The sequence below is a fragment of the Neoarius graeffei genome, chromosome 15 (genome assembly GCF_027579695.1).
Source record: "Neoarius graeffei isolate fNeoGra1 chromosome 15, fNeoGra1.pri, whole genome shotgun sequence".
Lineage (NCBI taxonomy): Eukaryota > Metazoa > Chordata > Actinopteri > Siluriformes > Ariidae > Neoarius > Neoarius graeffei.
Window position 1 is genome coordinate 46,563,705 of NC_083583.1, and position 15,643 is coordinate 46,579,347.

The window sequence follows — 15,643 nt, forward strand, 5'->3', positions numbered from 1 at the left end:
ATGCAGGAAATACAAACCAAAGTGAAACTGGACCGAGGGAAGTTACTGTAAATCTGACATGAAATCATGTACGCGCAATAGGGTGCATCAGTTGCCCCCTAAAAATGAAAGGTTCCTCCGATCATGATGCATTTTTGTTTTTATGTTCCTTTTGGTAAGAAAACACACTGGGTGAAATATTTTGACAAAATTCAAAAGTTTAATGGTGGCACCAGGAGCTCAAAGTTATGGAAAAAGCTGCTATTTTATGACTTTTATGACAATTTCGATCACTTTTCATGAAACATTATGGCACCTTATAGAGTATACCAAATATCTTATGCCGCTTTTCCACTACCAACGCGGCTGAGTCGGGCTGAGCCGTGCCGTGCTGAGTTGGGCTGAGTCGAGCTGAGTGGGGCTGTTGGAGTTGCATTTCGACTACAACCGCGCTGAACCGTGCTGGCTGGAAGTGGGTGGACACATTGGGTGGAGTTAGCGAAAGTGGGTGGACGTCACGTGATGTCGTTAGGCGGCGCAAACAGTGACATCAGTGATCTTTTAAGCGGTAGTCTCACGACCCGGATAGTAAACAATAAACATGGAGGACATGGAGTCGTTAGTGTTGCTGGTCTTGGTTCTGTGGCTTGTTGTCACCGACAACGCGGACAGATACTGGCAAGAGCGTATAGATGAGGCGAGGCACATAAGGCTTCAGAAATTCTCGTAATTCGTAATTATTCTTCTTCCGGGTTTACGGTGTTTACAGATCCCAGCGTGCTCGCGGGGTGTGTGTGGGCATGTGAGGACACTCCTCCTCACCAATCAGTGCACAGGGGAGTGTCTCCTCACGCCCCTAGCCCCACTCGGCTCAGTTTGGCTCGCTTCAGCCCCACTCCAAAACCGTGCGAGTTTTGGGTGCTGAATAAGGCTGAAGCGAGCTGAGTCATGCTGCTCTGAGGTAGTCGAAACGCGAGCCGTGTCGGGCTGAAGTGAGCTGAAAAAGGGTAGTGGAAAAGGGCCATTAGATCCACATTTTTAGTACATATTCTAACTATATTATCAAGCACAGCTTGAGTTTTAGCTGTTCATTGAATCATTGTTCAACTACTTTTAAACAATACAAATGTATTATGAATCACATTAACGCTTCTCAATCCCTTGCAAAGGTTCTTAACATGATCTCTGGGTCACAAGAAATCAACAAATGGAGTCCAACATTGTGATTCAAACCTTACGCGAAAACATAAAATAAGCGTTTTTTGGCAAAAAATGAACCTCATGGTGCCACCATTAGACTTTTGAATATGGCCAAAAATTTTTACAGGATGTCTTTATTGGTGAAAAGGAACACCCAAACAAAAATGCATCAGATTTTATGAAAGTGAGGGCCACTGATGCACCCTAGCGCGCAACATTAAATTGTTCACTTTCCAGGCAGAAAGCTTTCAAAATGTCCATGACGTTTCAGCTAGGTCTAAAGTATATTTTTCGACCAGAAAGACACTACTTTTACTATGGATTTTTTTTTTAACCTAAAGTGAAACAGCTATAGGTAATTTAATTCAATGCCTCACTGATTGGTTGGCATCATGCCACATTCATTTTTGGCACTGTGCCAATTATGTCAGAATATTAGTCACCAATAGTCTGTTTCTAAAATGGGACCAACTTTAACCTGTACAAAATGTTACCGACAAAGCTAGAACTGCTGCTGATACAAGATAGTCAGTCATACAATGTGGTTTTGTTCTTTCGAACCTCTGAGCATGCAGTGTTGAAAACATGGAGACCAGGACTCAGGATCAGTCAGCACATGGACAATGAATGGATGCTGTCGAGTGTTGACTCATTTCCGGTTCTGGGCAGGAACGACATGGTAGTCATTTTAAACGAGTCCCTATCTCAAGTCCTCTAGAAGCAGCCTCAGTCCAACACAGGCATGGATGATGTTAACAGTGGTAAATGCATCCTGAAGGGTCACTATTGAAGTGATTATTCGTTGATCGTTATTGGATCAGCGAGCAAAAATGGTGCAAAATATCGCACACTTTTCAGCGCCATGTGAACGCATTCTGTAAACCGTGCATCTGGTACAAAAATCCCGTAGCACCACACACACAGTACTGTGCAAAAGTCTAAGCCACCCCATTTGTTTTTCATACAAACTTCGCTGTAGATTTCTATTTTATGACTTCTACATTATCGAGTCAGAACAAAAACATTTTAGAGTCCAAACGTTCGTTTTCCAGCACAAAATTAAATGTTACAGGGGGAAAAAAAGTTTGTATCTGAGCAGCATAACAGACACTTTTCAGATGAAAAAAAAAAAAACATAATGAAGGCTGCTGGGTTTTACTGCAAAATGAAGAAGCGAGTGTGACAGTCAGTGTCCAGAAGACCTGTGGCTGGTTCTGTAAGATGCTCCGTAAAACCTACAGCTCATTTCCTTACAAAACTGCACTCACTGTACCTGAGACTGCTTTTGTTTGTTTTTTTAAAGCAAAGGGTCGTCTCACACCAAATATTGACTTTGTTTCATTTATTATAGCTTATTGCTGTTTACTGGGGTTTTTTTCAATGTTGAAACATTTCATTTTATTATTTTAAGCCATTTTTGGTCTACAGCATTTCTTTACATATGCCAAGGACGGACTTTTACTGGGAGATACACCACACGTATTTTTCATACAAGCTACAGCCACATAAATAAATCAACCACAACATAAATCTAGGATATTACACAGCTGCACGAAGATATGAAGTCAACACGAGAAGATAAGCATCATATCTTTGCACCACTGTGTAATGTTTATATTATATGGAAACAGCCACAAAAATAGGGCGGAAGGGCGGCCCGGTGGTGTAGTGGTTAGCACTGTCGCCTCGCAGCAAGAAGGCCTGGGTTCAAGCCCAGCAGCCGACAAGGGCCTTTCTGTGCGGAGTTTGCATGTTCTCCCCGTGTCCGCGTGGGTTTCCTCCGGGTGCTCCGGTTTCCCCCACAGTCCAAAGACATGCAGGTTAGGTTAACTGGTGACTCTAAATTGACCGTAGGTGTGAATGGTTGTCTGTGTCTATGTGTCAGCCCTGTGATGACCTGGCGACTTGTCCAGGGTGTACCCCGCCTTTCGCCCGTAGTCAGCTGGGATAGGCTCCAGCTTACCTGCGACCCTACACCCTGGACAAGTCACCAGGTTATCGCAGGGCTGACACACAGAGACAAACAACCATTCACACTCACATTCACACCTACGGTCAATTTAGAGCCACCAGCTAATATTACATAGATTAGATTAACTTTATTGATCCCACATCGGGGAAATTCACGTGTTACAGTAGCAAGAAAATGTCATACAGATAACAGAATAAAACTGAAATAAAAATTAGACGAACGAAAGATTAAATACAGAGGGCTATTTGCATTATCTACCGTGAAAAAGTATAGAAATATTGCCTTATTGAGAGGCTCGGAAAAAATTGCACATTACAGGTAGACTCTGTGTGTATATATGCATAAAAATAGTTTAAGGCCTATATTATTGCACATAATAATTGCATTGATGAGAGATGGCAGAGGTAGTAGTGGTGAAGTAGTGCAAATATAACGACAAACAGGTTATTGGTGCTACGTTACAAGTTGTGGGTGTTATACAGTCTGACAGCAGTAGGTATGAATGACCTGCGGTATCTCTCCTTCTTACACCGTGGGTGTAGCAGTCTCCTACTAAACGAGCTGCTTAAAGCCCCCACAGCCTCATGTAGGGGATGAGAGGGGTTATCCATGATTGATGTCCGCTTGGTTAACATCCTCCTCTCACCCACCTCCTCAATGGAGTCCAGAGTACACACACATACAAACAATACATAACATACACACTTTATTAGGAACACCTGTATATTCATGCAATTATCTATCCATCCATCCATTATCTCTAGCCGCTTTATCCTGTTCTACAGGGTCGCAGACAAGCTGGAGCCTATCCCAGCTGACTACGGGCGAAAGGCGGGGTACACCCTGGACAAGTCGCCAGGTCATCACAGGGCTGACACATAGACACAGACAACCATTCACACTCACATTCACACCTACGGTCAATTTAGAGTCACCAGTTAACCTAACCTGCATGTCTTTGGACTGTGGGGGAAACCGGAGCACCCGGAGGAAACCCACGCGGACACGGGGAGAACATGCAAACTCCGCACACAAAGGCCCTCGCCGGCCATGGGGCTCGAACCCGGACCTTCTTGCTGTGAGGCGACAGCGCTAACCACTACATCACCGTGCCGCCCTTGCAATTATCTAAATCAGCCAAATCTTGTGGCAGCAGTTTGTACACCCCTACTCATTCATAGGTTTTTCTGTATTGTGACTATTTTCTACCTTGTAGAACAATACCGAAGACATCAAAACTATGAAATAACACATGGAACATATATGGAATTATGTGGTTTAAAAAAAAAAGTTTCATATTTTAGACTCTTCAAAGTAGCCGGCGTTTACCTTGATGACGCTTTACACACTATCGGCGTTATCTTAACCAGCTTCATGAGGGAGTCACCTGGAATGCTTTTCAATTAACAGCTGTGCCTCATCAAAAGTTAATTAGTGCAATTTCTTGCCTTCTTAATGCGTTTGAGATCAAACAGTAAATAATAAAAATACAGTAAATAGTCCTATTCCACATCTATAGTAATCCATATGTCAAGAAGCGCTCAACGAAGTAAAGAAAAACGACATCCATCATTACTAGAGTGCATCAGTTGCCCTCACTTTCATAAAATCTGATGCATTTTTGTTTGGGTGTTCCTTTTCACCAATAAAGACATCCTGTAAAATGTTTTGACCATATTCAAAAGTCTAATGGTGGCACCATGAGGTTCATTTTTTGCCCCAAAACGCTTATTTTATGTTTTCACGTAAGGTTTGAATCACAATACTGGACTCCATTTATTGATTTCTTGTGAGCCAGAGATCATGTTAAGAACCTTTGCAAGGGATTGAGAAGCATTAATGTGATTCATAATACATTTGTATTGTTTAAAAGTAGTTGAACAATGATTCAATGAACAGCTAAAACTCAAACTGTGCTTGATAATAGCCTGGGCCCGCCCATCCTAAGCGTGACGCAACACGAGGGCCTGTTGCGAGCTTAGTCTGGCCAGGCAAGCTATCTACAGCGCTTCCAAGCTCCCGAAAAATCGGGAGCCAATCAACTTTGAGCATCTCCAACGGCCCTGGGTAGAGGCGTGTTCAAGGCACTGACGTAGTAGAACTGCGACCAGAAGCCATAGATTGTTTACAGAATCTATGCCGGAAGCGCTTCATTCACGCTTCCGCATCTATTACGCATAGATGCTGTATTGAAAGCATTCAACGGGAAGTTCTCATTGAAAACGGAGCAAAGAGCAGCCCTGGAGGTATTTATTGAAAGGAAGGCCGTTTTCGCCTTGCTCCCGACCGGCTTCGGTAAGAGTTTAATCTACCAGTTAGCCCCGTCGCGTCGCATACGTCAGAGGAAAGAGTGATGTGATTGGTTTAAGCTTCGTCACAACCTTTTCTGGCTTCGACCAGTAGCAAACTGAGGCATTTCAGGGAGGCGGGTCAACCACGGGCTCTGGGAAACAGTTGGGCTGAATATCTTTGCCAGACCAAATGCTCGCAGAGCTTTGAAGTCGTGTTAGCCAGGCTAGCTTGATAATATATTTAGAATATGTACTAAAAATGTGTATCTAAGATATTTGGTATACTCTATAAGGTGCCATAATGTTTCATGAAAAGTGATCGAAATTTTGTCATAAAAGTCATAAAATAGCAGCTTTTTCCATAACTTTGAGCTCCTGGTGCCACCATTAAACTTTTGGATTTTGTCAAAATATTTCACCCAGTGTGTTTTCTTACCAAAAGGAACATAAAAACAAAAATGCATCATGATCGGAGGAACTTTCCATTTTTAGGGGGCAACTGATGCACCCTAATCATTACTTTAAGACATGAAGTGACTTAATTAAGAAAAATAAAGAAAAAACATTGAATTAGAAGCTGTGTCCAAACTTTTGACCGGTACTGTGTAACGTGTGTGTGCTTGCACCTTACCATGACATAGTGTCTCTGAATTTCCGTCTTCTCTGTGGCCAGTTTCTCACACTCGAGCTTTAGGCTGTAGAGCAACACAGATACGAGTCAGTTTAATTTCCGTTCTCACATGTTACAGGCTAAAGGTACAGTCATTTTATAACATGCTGTCGTACTTCTCCCTATCGCTCAGGTCTCACACACACACACACAAATTCACACAGCACAGACGCACAAAGATACACACGCTAGTAAACTTGCACTACGTTCAGACTGCAACCTGAAACGACCCATATCTGATTTGTTGTGAAATCCGATTTTTTTTGTTAGGCCGTTCACATTACCAATTATATGAGACTTGTATGTGATCTCCAATATGAACGGAAAACGACCCAAAAGTGTCCCGCATGCGCAAATTGACACGTAATAAGCACATCTACGTAATACGCAAAAAAAAAAAAAGCGCACTCTTCAAGTTTAATGATTTCTCTTTTTTTGTTTGTTTGTTTAATTATCTGGTTAAAGTGTGAGGTCTCGTGTGCGTTTTTGTTTCTGAACTGAAATGAAAACGTGTAGCCTGGTAACGAGGGTTGACTCCTAAATGTCTCTCTAATTTCTATATAAGTGCACTACATGTTACTAGGAAGTAATGGATTTTTAAACCCTATATAGTGCACTCGAGCTTCAGTAGGCAGTCATTTGGGATACGGCCGCTGTATTACCAAACTCTTAATTCAGGCTTAATAATTTGCACATATTTATTTCGTCATATTAATAAACTTTTTCTACATTTTTATAAATATTAATTTAGATTGTTTATAGCCAGCTGAATTCTGCAACTTCTCTCAGTGCTGGCTCAAGGTGCAGAAACACCAGTGCAGTTTGCTATGGAGATGAGGCGAGACCTGGCGATGTGGTTTTTGTGGTGGCGGCGGAACTCACACAATAATCTGATTAATGTGGGCAGCAGACTAATGAGACCGAAGGTGTCAAATTACTGGAAATTTCCAGAACAATCTTATAATCTTGCAATACAGGATGGTTTAAGTTATAAATCAGTTATAGAAATTATTTTATTTAATCAGGCTAACAGATCAACATCCAGGTCCCTACCAAATCCACCATTAGCTTGATCAATTCTATAAAAGTCTATTTAAATTCTGAAAACTGTACAAATGTTGTTGTTTTCCACCAAAGAGGCGGGATTAGCCAACGCAGAATAGTGACGTTTGTCTCTTGTTGATGACGTGTAGGTTGCATGAATGCGACCTGTCCGGTCAGACTGCAGTCGCATGTGAAAATATCGGATATGCATCGGAATTAGGACCACATATCCAAGCGGCCTGGGTCGCATGTGAAAAAAATCGGATCTGTGTCGTTCAGATTGTCAATAACAAATCGGATACAGGTCGCATATGGGCAAAAAAATTGGATATGGGTCGTTTCAGGGTGCAGTCTGAATGTAGTCTAGCTTGCATCTGTCACATGTAAACACAAGTAAGATCCATGAACTGATTCCCTCATCAGCATCTTCTCAGTGACATATTTAGTAGTAACCATCAAATCTGTCGCAATCATGACAGTGTTCTTCACCTAGATGGGAGGCTGGCTAGCGTCATGCTCAGGCTCGGTTATAATGCAACATAACTCCGCTCAGATGGAATACCAGTTGTGCTTTTTTTTTTTTAACTAGAGGAGACCACACACACACACACACACACACTGTTTACAGCCTCAGGGCTCGGTGAAGGGCACCTCATACACCAGCCTTGTGTGTGTGTGGTGTGTGCATGCACTGTATAAGGTGCCCTTCATCAACAAGCCCCAAGGCTATTAAAAAAAAAAAAAAAAAACACACCAACCTAAAAACAAGCAAAGTCATCCTGTCAGTGTGTGTGTGACGAGTTAAATGACCCCAAAACCTCAGAGCACAGCAATATCTACACCAGGTGACATCTTATCAATGTCCTCTAAGCCACAAACCCTCACACACACCACATGTGCACACACACTGACACACAGCAGTATTTCAGTAGCTCACTGACTTGACTGCGAGCAGTAGATTTATGTGCGCTGAGTGCAAGGGCTTGGGAAAATTAGAATATGATTAATACTGCGACATTAGCACGCGGCAACAGGTAATAACGGCACATCCGCTCCCCTTCTGCAGGGGCGCACGACTGCCGATAATTGACTCATTTATCACCACCGGTGAGGAGGAGGAGGGCGAGGGGTTGCAGAAGGGAGGAGGGGGGATTAAATTCATTCCCCTGATAGATTTTATTACTGTGGAATTGCCTCGCTGCAGAAGTCACAGCCATCACAGGATTTCTGAGAACTGACAAATCTATCAGTGCGCTTTTACACACGCTGGCTTCCGTTATTTATAACTGTTCCCTGTGCAGTGTCGGAGACTTCAGAAATCCACATAACATCCCAGCTCTAGTCTGTACGCTAGGGCTGGGCGATACAACAATGCAAGATCGACATTGCTGTAATTTACTTCATATTTTTATACGTTAAAAAAAAAAAAACTAAATCTCAAACTGCGTGGAAGCGGACGACATCGTGTACTTCCAAAAACAATTTTTTAAACACATTTCACCCCCTGCGTTTGATGCTTTATCTTATATCTATGTAAATAGCACAAACAGTTTTTAAATACAAAATTGGTAGTTTGTGAGCAAACCTATAAATCATGGTGCAGATAGATAGATAGATAGATAGATAGATAGATAGATAGATAGATAGATAGATAGATAGATAGATAGATAGATAGATAGATGGATGGATGCTCAGGTTGAATATCATTCACCCTTCCAACACACACAATGCTAGGAGTTGCCGATATAATGATATTATCATGTAATATTAATAGTAGGGCGGCACGGTGGTGTAGTGGTTAGCGCTGTCGCCTCACAGCAAGAAGGTCCTGGGTTCGAGCCCCGTGGCCGGTGAGGGCCTTTCTGTGTGGAGTTTGCATGTTCTCCCCGTGTCCGCGTGGGTTTCCTCCGGGTGCTCCGGTTTCCCCCACAGTCCAAAGACATGCAGGTTAGGTTAACTGGTGACTCTAAATTGACCGTAGGTGTGAGTGTGAATGGTTGCCTGTGTCTCTGTGTGTCAGCCCTGTGATGACCTGGCGACTTGTCCAGGGTGTACCCCACCTCTCGCCCGTAGTCAGCTGGGATAGGCTCCAGCTTGCCTGCGACCCTGTAGAACCGGATAAAGCGGCTACAGACAATGAGATGAGATATTAATAGTATTGCGAATATTGTTATAAGACCTTAACACCTTATTCAACATTGAAATCCATCCATCAACTGCATTTTAGCTATTTTGGGAATTTAAAATAAATGGACTTGCAGCATTTTCAGTGCAACACTTCTGCTTTGTTGCTCATGACACACAGTACATCATATACTGTATACGTACTGAATTTTTGCAACATTAATTTCACCGTTTCCGATACGGTATTGTGTGAGGGGGCAGCTATTTCGTTAAGAGATGTGGCGAGATCATGCACTAAAAAATGTTAAAGCTAAACGGCCTTTCGATTTTATGAAGTCGGTGAAATTTGGTTCCCTCTAAAATTCCCCTTAGAGAAAAACCACATGAACTTCACATGTGAAATATGTGGAAAATGTGTTTTGCACATGGGAAACGTGGTTTTGGCCCAATTTTACGTGAATCACATGTGAGAATGTTTTACACATGTGCTCTACATGGTAACACATGTTACAAAATCTGATTCCATGTATTCAACATGTTACCACATGTGGTAACATGTGATCACATGTGAAATACATGTTTTTTCTGTAAGGGTCGGTCACTGTGATATACATTTATTTCTGCAAGATCTCAAAAAAAAAAAACCCAAAACAGGCCATTCTGTGGCTGGGAAGTTCTTTAATTTGAAATGATTCCCGGGCAAATAATGTGCATGAAATCGTTCGCTTCATGCAGTCAAGCAGACAGAGGAAGTCCATGTGCGCATGCGCAGGTTTACCTTCTTCTTCTTTTGGGTTTTACGGCAGCTGGTATCCACAGTGTTGCATTACTGCCATCTACAGGTTTATCTTAACCGTGCACTGACGGTTACATCATTCTGTCGCTACACAAACAGCTGATCACACCGAGGTGCTCGCTGACCGCCGATATTTATTAGTTTGGTCCTGCGTTTCCTTTCCTTCGCAACATAACGTCTTTTCTTCTCGCTTTCTGTTACTGTAGTCGGTCTTTCACGTTTCATTCGCACACTCACGTCCTCCATTTTTCTCTCCTGTTTCAAATTTGTATCCCACAATGCCTTGCGCGAACAGGGAAAGCCTACCATGTGATGCATGACATAGTATCTTGAATTGGGTCATGGTGAAGCAGGAAAAAATAGCGGAGAATTTAGGGCCACGTGGCTCCAAATTCATTAATTCTCATCTCATCTTATTATCTGTAGCCACTTTATCCTGTTCTACAGGGTCGCAGGCAAGCTGGAGCCTATCCCAGCTGACTACGGGCGAAAGGCGGGGTACACCCTGGACAAGTCGCCAGGTCATCACAGGGCCGACACAAACACACAACCATTCACACTCACATTCACACCTACGGTCAATTTAGAGTCACCAGTTAACCTAACCTGCATGTCTTTGGACTGTGGGGGAAACCGGAGCACCCGGAGGAAACCCACGCGGACACGGGGAGAACATGCAAACTCCGCACAGAAAGGCCCTCGCCGGCCACGGGGCTCGAACCCGGACCTTCTTGCTGTGAGGCGACAGCGCTAACCACTACACCACCGTGCCGCCCCAAATTCATTAATTGTTCTATTAAAAAATAAAAAATAAAAAAAATTAGAAGTCTGTGATTCAAATTCAGTAGCTTTCTGTCCACTAAACAAAAATAATTGGGTGTAAGGGAAAATTCTTTTTATGACTTACACTTGAAAAATCTGAAAGGCAGTCGAGCTTTAAGTTGGTGTGAAACTGTAATAAACACTTACCATTCCTTCAGTAAGTGAGCTTAATGTGCAACTTTGCAACTATGCAATATGATGTGTATAACATTACAAAGTGAAAATGCATTAAAATGTGGAGTAATTTTGTTGCAAACACCACTGAAATTAAAACCAAATCGGGGGAAAACATTTTGCCGATATCTGGAACATGTAAGGAATGAAATATGATGCAGCACGCTTTATAGGGAAATGATCCCCAGTGGGATGGTGTGAATGTTTTTCTAAACCGATGCGTTTTATTCCTCTTATTACACAACAATTAGCCAATGATTAATAATAAACTGATCGTTTTAAACACCACACCTACAAACAACCGTTGCCTTACCAACCTCTCATTTTAATTTCTCTTCACAAAAAATGTTGGAATGAACATCTACTTACAGAAAGCTTCACCAAACGGGGCACGTCACCATAAATCGAGTTCAGGGTAGCAAAAGTTTATCTGGAGATATACGCAGTGATTTGAAATAAGAACATGTCAAATTTTCTCATCTCATCTCATTATCTGTAGCCGCTTTATCCTGTTCTACAGGGTCGCAGGCAAGCTGGAGCCTATCCCAGCTGACTACGGGCGAAAGGCGGGGTACACCCTGGACAAGTCGCCAGGTCATCACAGGGCTGACACATAGACACAGACAACCATTCACACTCACATTCACACCTACGGTCAATTTAGAGTCACCAGTTAACCTAACCTGCATGTCTTTGGACTGTGGGGGAAACCGGAGCACCCGGAGGAAACCCACGCGGACACGGGGAGAACATGCAAACTCCGCACAGAAAGGCCCTCGCCGGCCACGGGGCTCGAACCCAGAACCTTCTTGCTGTGAGGCGACAGCGCTAACCACTACACCACCGTGCCGCCCATGTCAAATTTTTTTTTTTTTAAATATTACAAATATCGTTTTTCTAATTTTGCCATAAATACATTCCTTAATCTATAATGCACCAGTCACCAAAATATTATCCTCTAAAACAACCAATAAATGTGACTAAATATGACAGTTGTGGGTGACGCATTCATTTCAATTTACACATCAAAGTTTACAGATGATTTTCTCCAAACTTAATTTTCTGTTAGGCGGTACGGTGGTGTAGTGGTTAGCGCTGTCGCCTCACAGCAAGAAGGTTATGGGTTCGAGCCCAGTGGCCGACGAGAGCCTTTCAGTGTGGAGTTTGCGTGTTCTCCCCGTGTCTGTGTGGGTTTCCTCCGGGTGCTCCAAAAACATGCAGGTTATTGGTGGCTCTAAATTGACTGAGTGTGAATGGTTGCGTGTCCATGTGTCAGCCCTGTGATGACCTGGAGACTTGTCCAGGGTGTACCCCGCCTTTCGCCCATAGGCAGCTGGGATAGGCTCCAGCTTGCCCGCGACCCTGTACAGAATAAGCAGTTATGGATGGATGGATGGATGGATGGATGGATGGATGGATGATTTTCTGTTAAGATGATACCTTAGTCAATCATTTTCACTAATTTCTCTGGATTGGCTTCACCAAATTTACCAAACAATGCCTCGTTTTAAAGATAATTAACTGTAGATTTAGACTCTCCAATGAAACGACTTCAATTTTTTTGATCAACTGGACACATTCTGTAATGACACCCAAATAAATATGCTTTTCCTTGTGAAATGACATTTTATCTGTTTACAAGTCTATGTGGAGGCGTTATTCGTATAGAAAGAATAAGGCATTTGAATAAGTGCAGTAAAATAAACCTGTGATCTGAATCAGCTGGTATTACTGTCAGAACGCTGATATCATGGGCGTAGCAGGCACAGGCTATGCAGGGGACATGTCCCCCGCACTTCCCGTATTTGTGCCCTCTGTCCCCCGCACGTTTTACAGCCATTACAACCACTCAATTCATTTTTAACATGTGGAAACGTGCTTTTCCGAGCCGCCTCTAAACGCATCATGAGCAGGCGGGCTGTCGTATGTGATCAGAGACGCTTTAGAAAATATTGTATGAGTATCTTTGGTGTGATTCAGATCTGGGCAGCGCTTCTGTATGTTCAGCAAACCAGCCAAGAGGCTAAAGACTTTAGACAGTTTTTTCCAAACAAACCGTGTAAGTTGAGTAATGCTGTTGAATGTAGATAATGTTTAGCTAAAAGATGACAAATAGATGTCAATTTGGTTAGTTAAGCTAGCTAGCTAACTTAGAGGCGGTAGTAACTAGTTACATTTACTCCGTTACATTTACTTGAGTAACTTTTTGGATAAATTGTACTCTTAAGAGTTGTTTTGTTGCAAAATACGTTTTACTTTTACTTGAGTAATATTATTCTAAAGTAACAATACTCTTACTTGAGTAACGTTACTATTTTGGCTACTCTAATGCCATGTACACACGTAGCCGGGTATTTTTAAAACCGAACATTTTCCCCCCCTCCGTTTATAAAAATGTTTTATCCACACCACCTCGTCTTCGAAAAAAATCCCTTCCACACATAACCGAACATCTGCGTTTTCAATCACATTCATAAGCATTCCAAACCTGTAGATGGCATTATTTCCCCAAATCCTCCCCCCTAATCACATCGCCTGTGCTCTTGGAGCAGTAGTTGGGCTTCTAAAATTAAACATGTAAATAGCACCTGCACAATAATTAACGCTTTCAAGGCACTACTCCGATCCATTACTCTTTAGCTAGCCGCACACTACGCCGATTTTCAGCGTACCGAGCCAACTGAAGTCGCGAGTCAGGCGTAAAGACTAGTTTTCGATGGTACCGACTCATCTCACAGCCGATTCGAAAAACTAATCGGGAGCCAGACTGATCGGCGAGAGTCGCTAGCAATAGCCAATCATATCTTTCGCATATAACACGTGACATCATTAAACACAATTTCTAGCGTGAGAAATACGTGTTGGTAGCACCTAATGCAGGTATATACTGTAATTCCATAGACTGAAGCTTTATCCATAGACACAGTGGGCTGGAAAGCCACTCTGCTCAAGTTGTGTGGCTGAATTCCAAATCGCTTTAACTCCCCTATATAAGTGCACTATTTAAGGTTGGAAATAATAGCTCATGCAGCCTAGATAGTGCGCTACATATTCCATGTTGTGTCATTTGTAATTCAGCCTGTAGCATCTTCAAGTGTTGGATTTAACAGTAACTATATCCAATAGCCAATCACAAAGCTATTAAGTTGTCACGTGTCGCTTCAATCGCGACTGCACTCGTCAACAGTCGGGGGATATGTGCGTGCCCTGTCGGGAGTCGGCTCTGAAATGGGTCGGTTCGGTACCGCGTGGCTCGCCGTAGTGTGCGGCTAGCTTAACCCTGCATTCATGTGCTATGGGAAGATGATATTTTCCAGTTGGGAAGTGGTATTTACCAGTGTGTTGTGTTCACATGCTTTTGTTGTGGTTGACAAATTAAAGATGGTGGACCAGATTCAAGTTAGCAATAGTTAGTTAGCTATCGTTAGCAATAGCGTCTGCTCTGGATAGGTAAAAACAAACCATAACAACGCATTTTTAAAGGAAACGGATTTCTAATGTATTATATTACACTTGTTAATGACGCAACATTGCATAGACACCAAAAACTACCCACTAGTACTAGTAAAAAAAAAAACTTTAGTAGCGTACAATGTTTAACATTCAAGTGTCTTGTACCGCTCGCCGCCATGTTGAAAAGGTTAAAGTTCATCTCATCTCGGCAACTCGTGTATCAAAATTTTCTACGAGTTGCCCAGTGGAAAATACCACAAGAGGGGGCGTTCATGTGTGTTTTCCATGTCGGCGTTTGGTATTTACCATAATTCCCATAGCACATGAATGCAGCATTAGTCCATGCTTAATCTGGCTTCTGCAGTAAACAAAGGTCGCACGTTTGACGTCAGGGCAGATTTGTTGTCATTTTTTTGGCGCAGATCGTGACGTTCTAAAACGCAAAACTCCGGTTATCTCTGTCTGCACGAAAAGGCATACACGGAGTTTTCAAAAATCTTCACTTTGCCCAGAGTTTTTTTAAATATTCGTTTTTGATGCGTTTTCATGTGGATGACAGGCCAAAACGTAGAAAAATATCTTCGACTTAGCAGATACCCGGCTACGTGTGGACGGGGTCTGAGATTACTCACTTCTGGGTAGAAAATAAGAATATAAATGTATTTGTGTTCCTTTGACTGTTATTTTTGTAAAGATTTAATTTATTTTTGTGGTAGTTAAAGTTTAAAGTACATGAATTTGCTGATTATTATTATTACTGTATTCCTAATTCTATTTCAAAATGTTGCTTTCCACATATTTTTTAATCTTTATTGCCACAATAGAAGGAGCAGGGTGAGAGAGGAGACAGTGGACCAGGGGCCAACAGGGATGATTATGCAGGGTCACAGGTGAGAAGAGAATATAACTAGCTACGTCACTACTACTATTCTTAATTCTATTTATAAATTTTACTTTATAGATTTATAGATTTTGACAGTATATCATTTTAAAGAACTAAGGTCGGTTCCCTGTTGCTGTGCTGTTTGTGGTTATGTGGTTCTTTAGCTGCTAAGGAGAGGTGCAATTGAATGCGAGAGGATAATAAATCACTCAATAGACCTCTGAACAATTTGTCC

The 15,643-nt window shown here is 42.3% G+C and overlaps 1 protein-coding gene across 3 annotated transcripts in view; it reads right to left on the reverse strand.

Moving 5' to 3' along the window:
- Nucleotides 1-15,643, reverse strand: part of tle2a (TLE family member 2, transcriptional corepressor a) — a 100,156-nt gene that overhangs the window by 25,165 nt on the left and 59,348 nt on the right. For all 3 annotated transcript variants that reach the window (XM_060941490.1, XM_060941489.1, XM_060941488.1), the window contains exon 3: nucleotides 6,074-6,137. In XM_060941490.1, coding sequence (XP_060797473.1) covers nucleotides 6,074-6,137 — 64 coding nt within the window. The remainder of the gene's footprint in view (nucleotides 1-6,073; nucleotides 6,138-15,643) is intronic.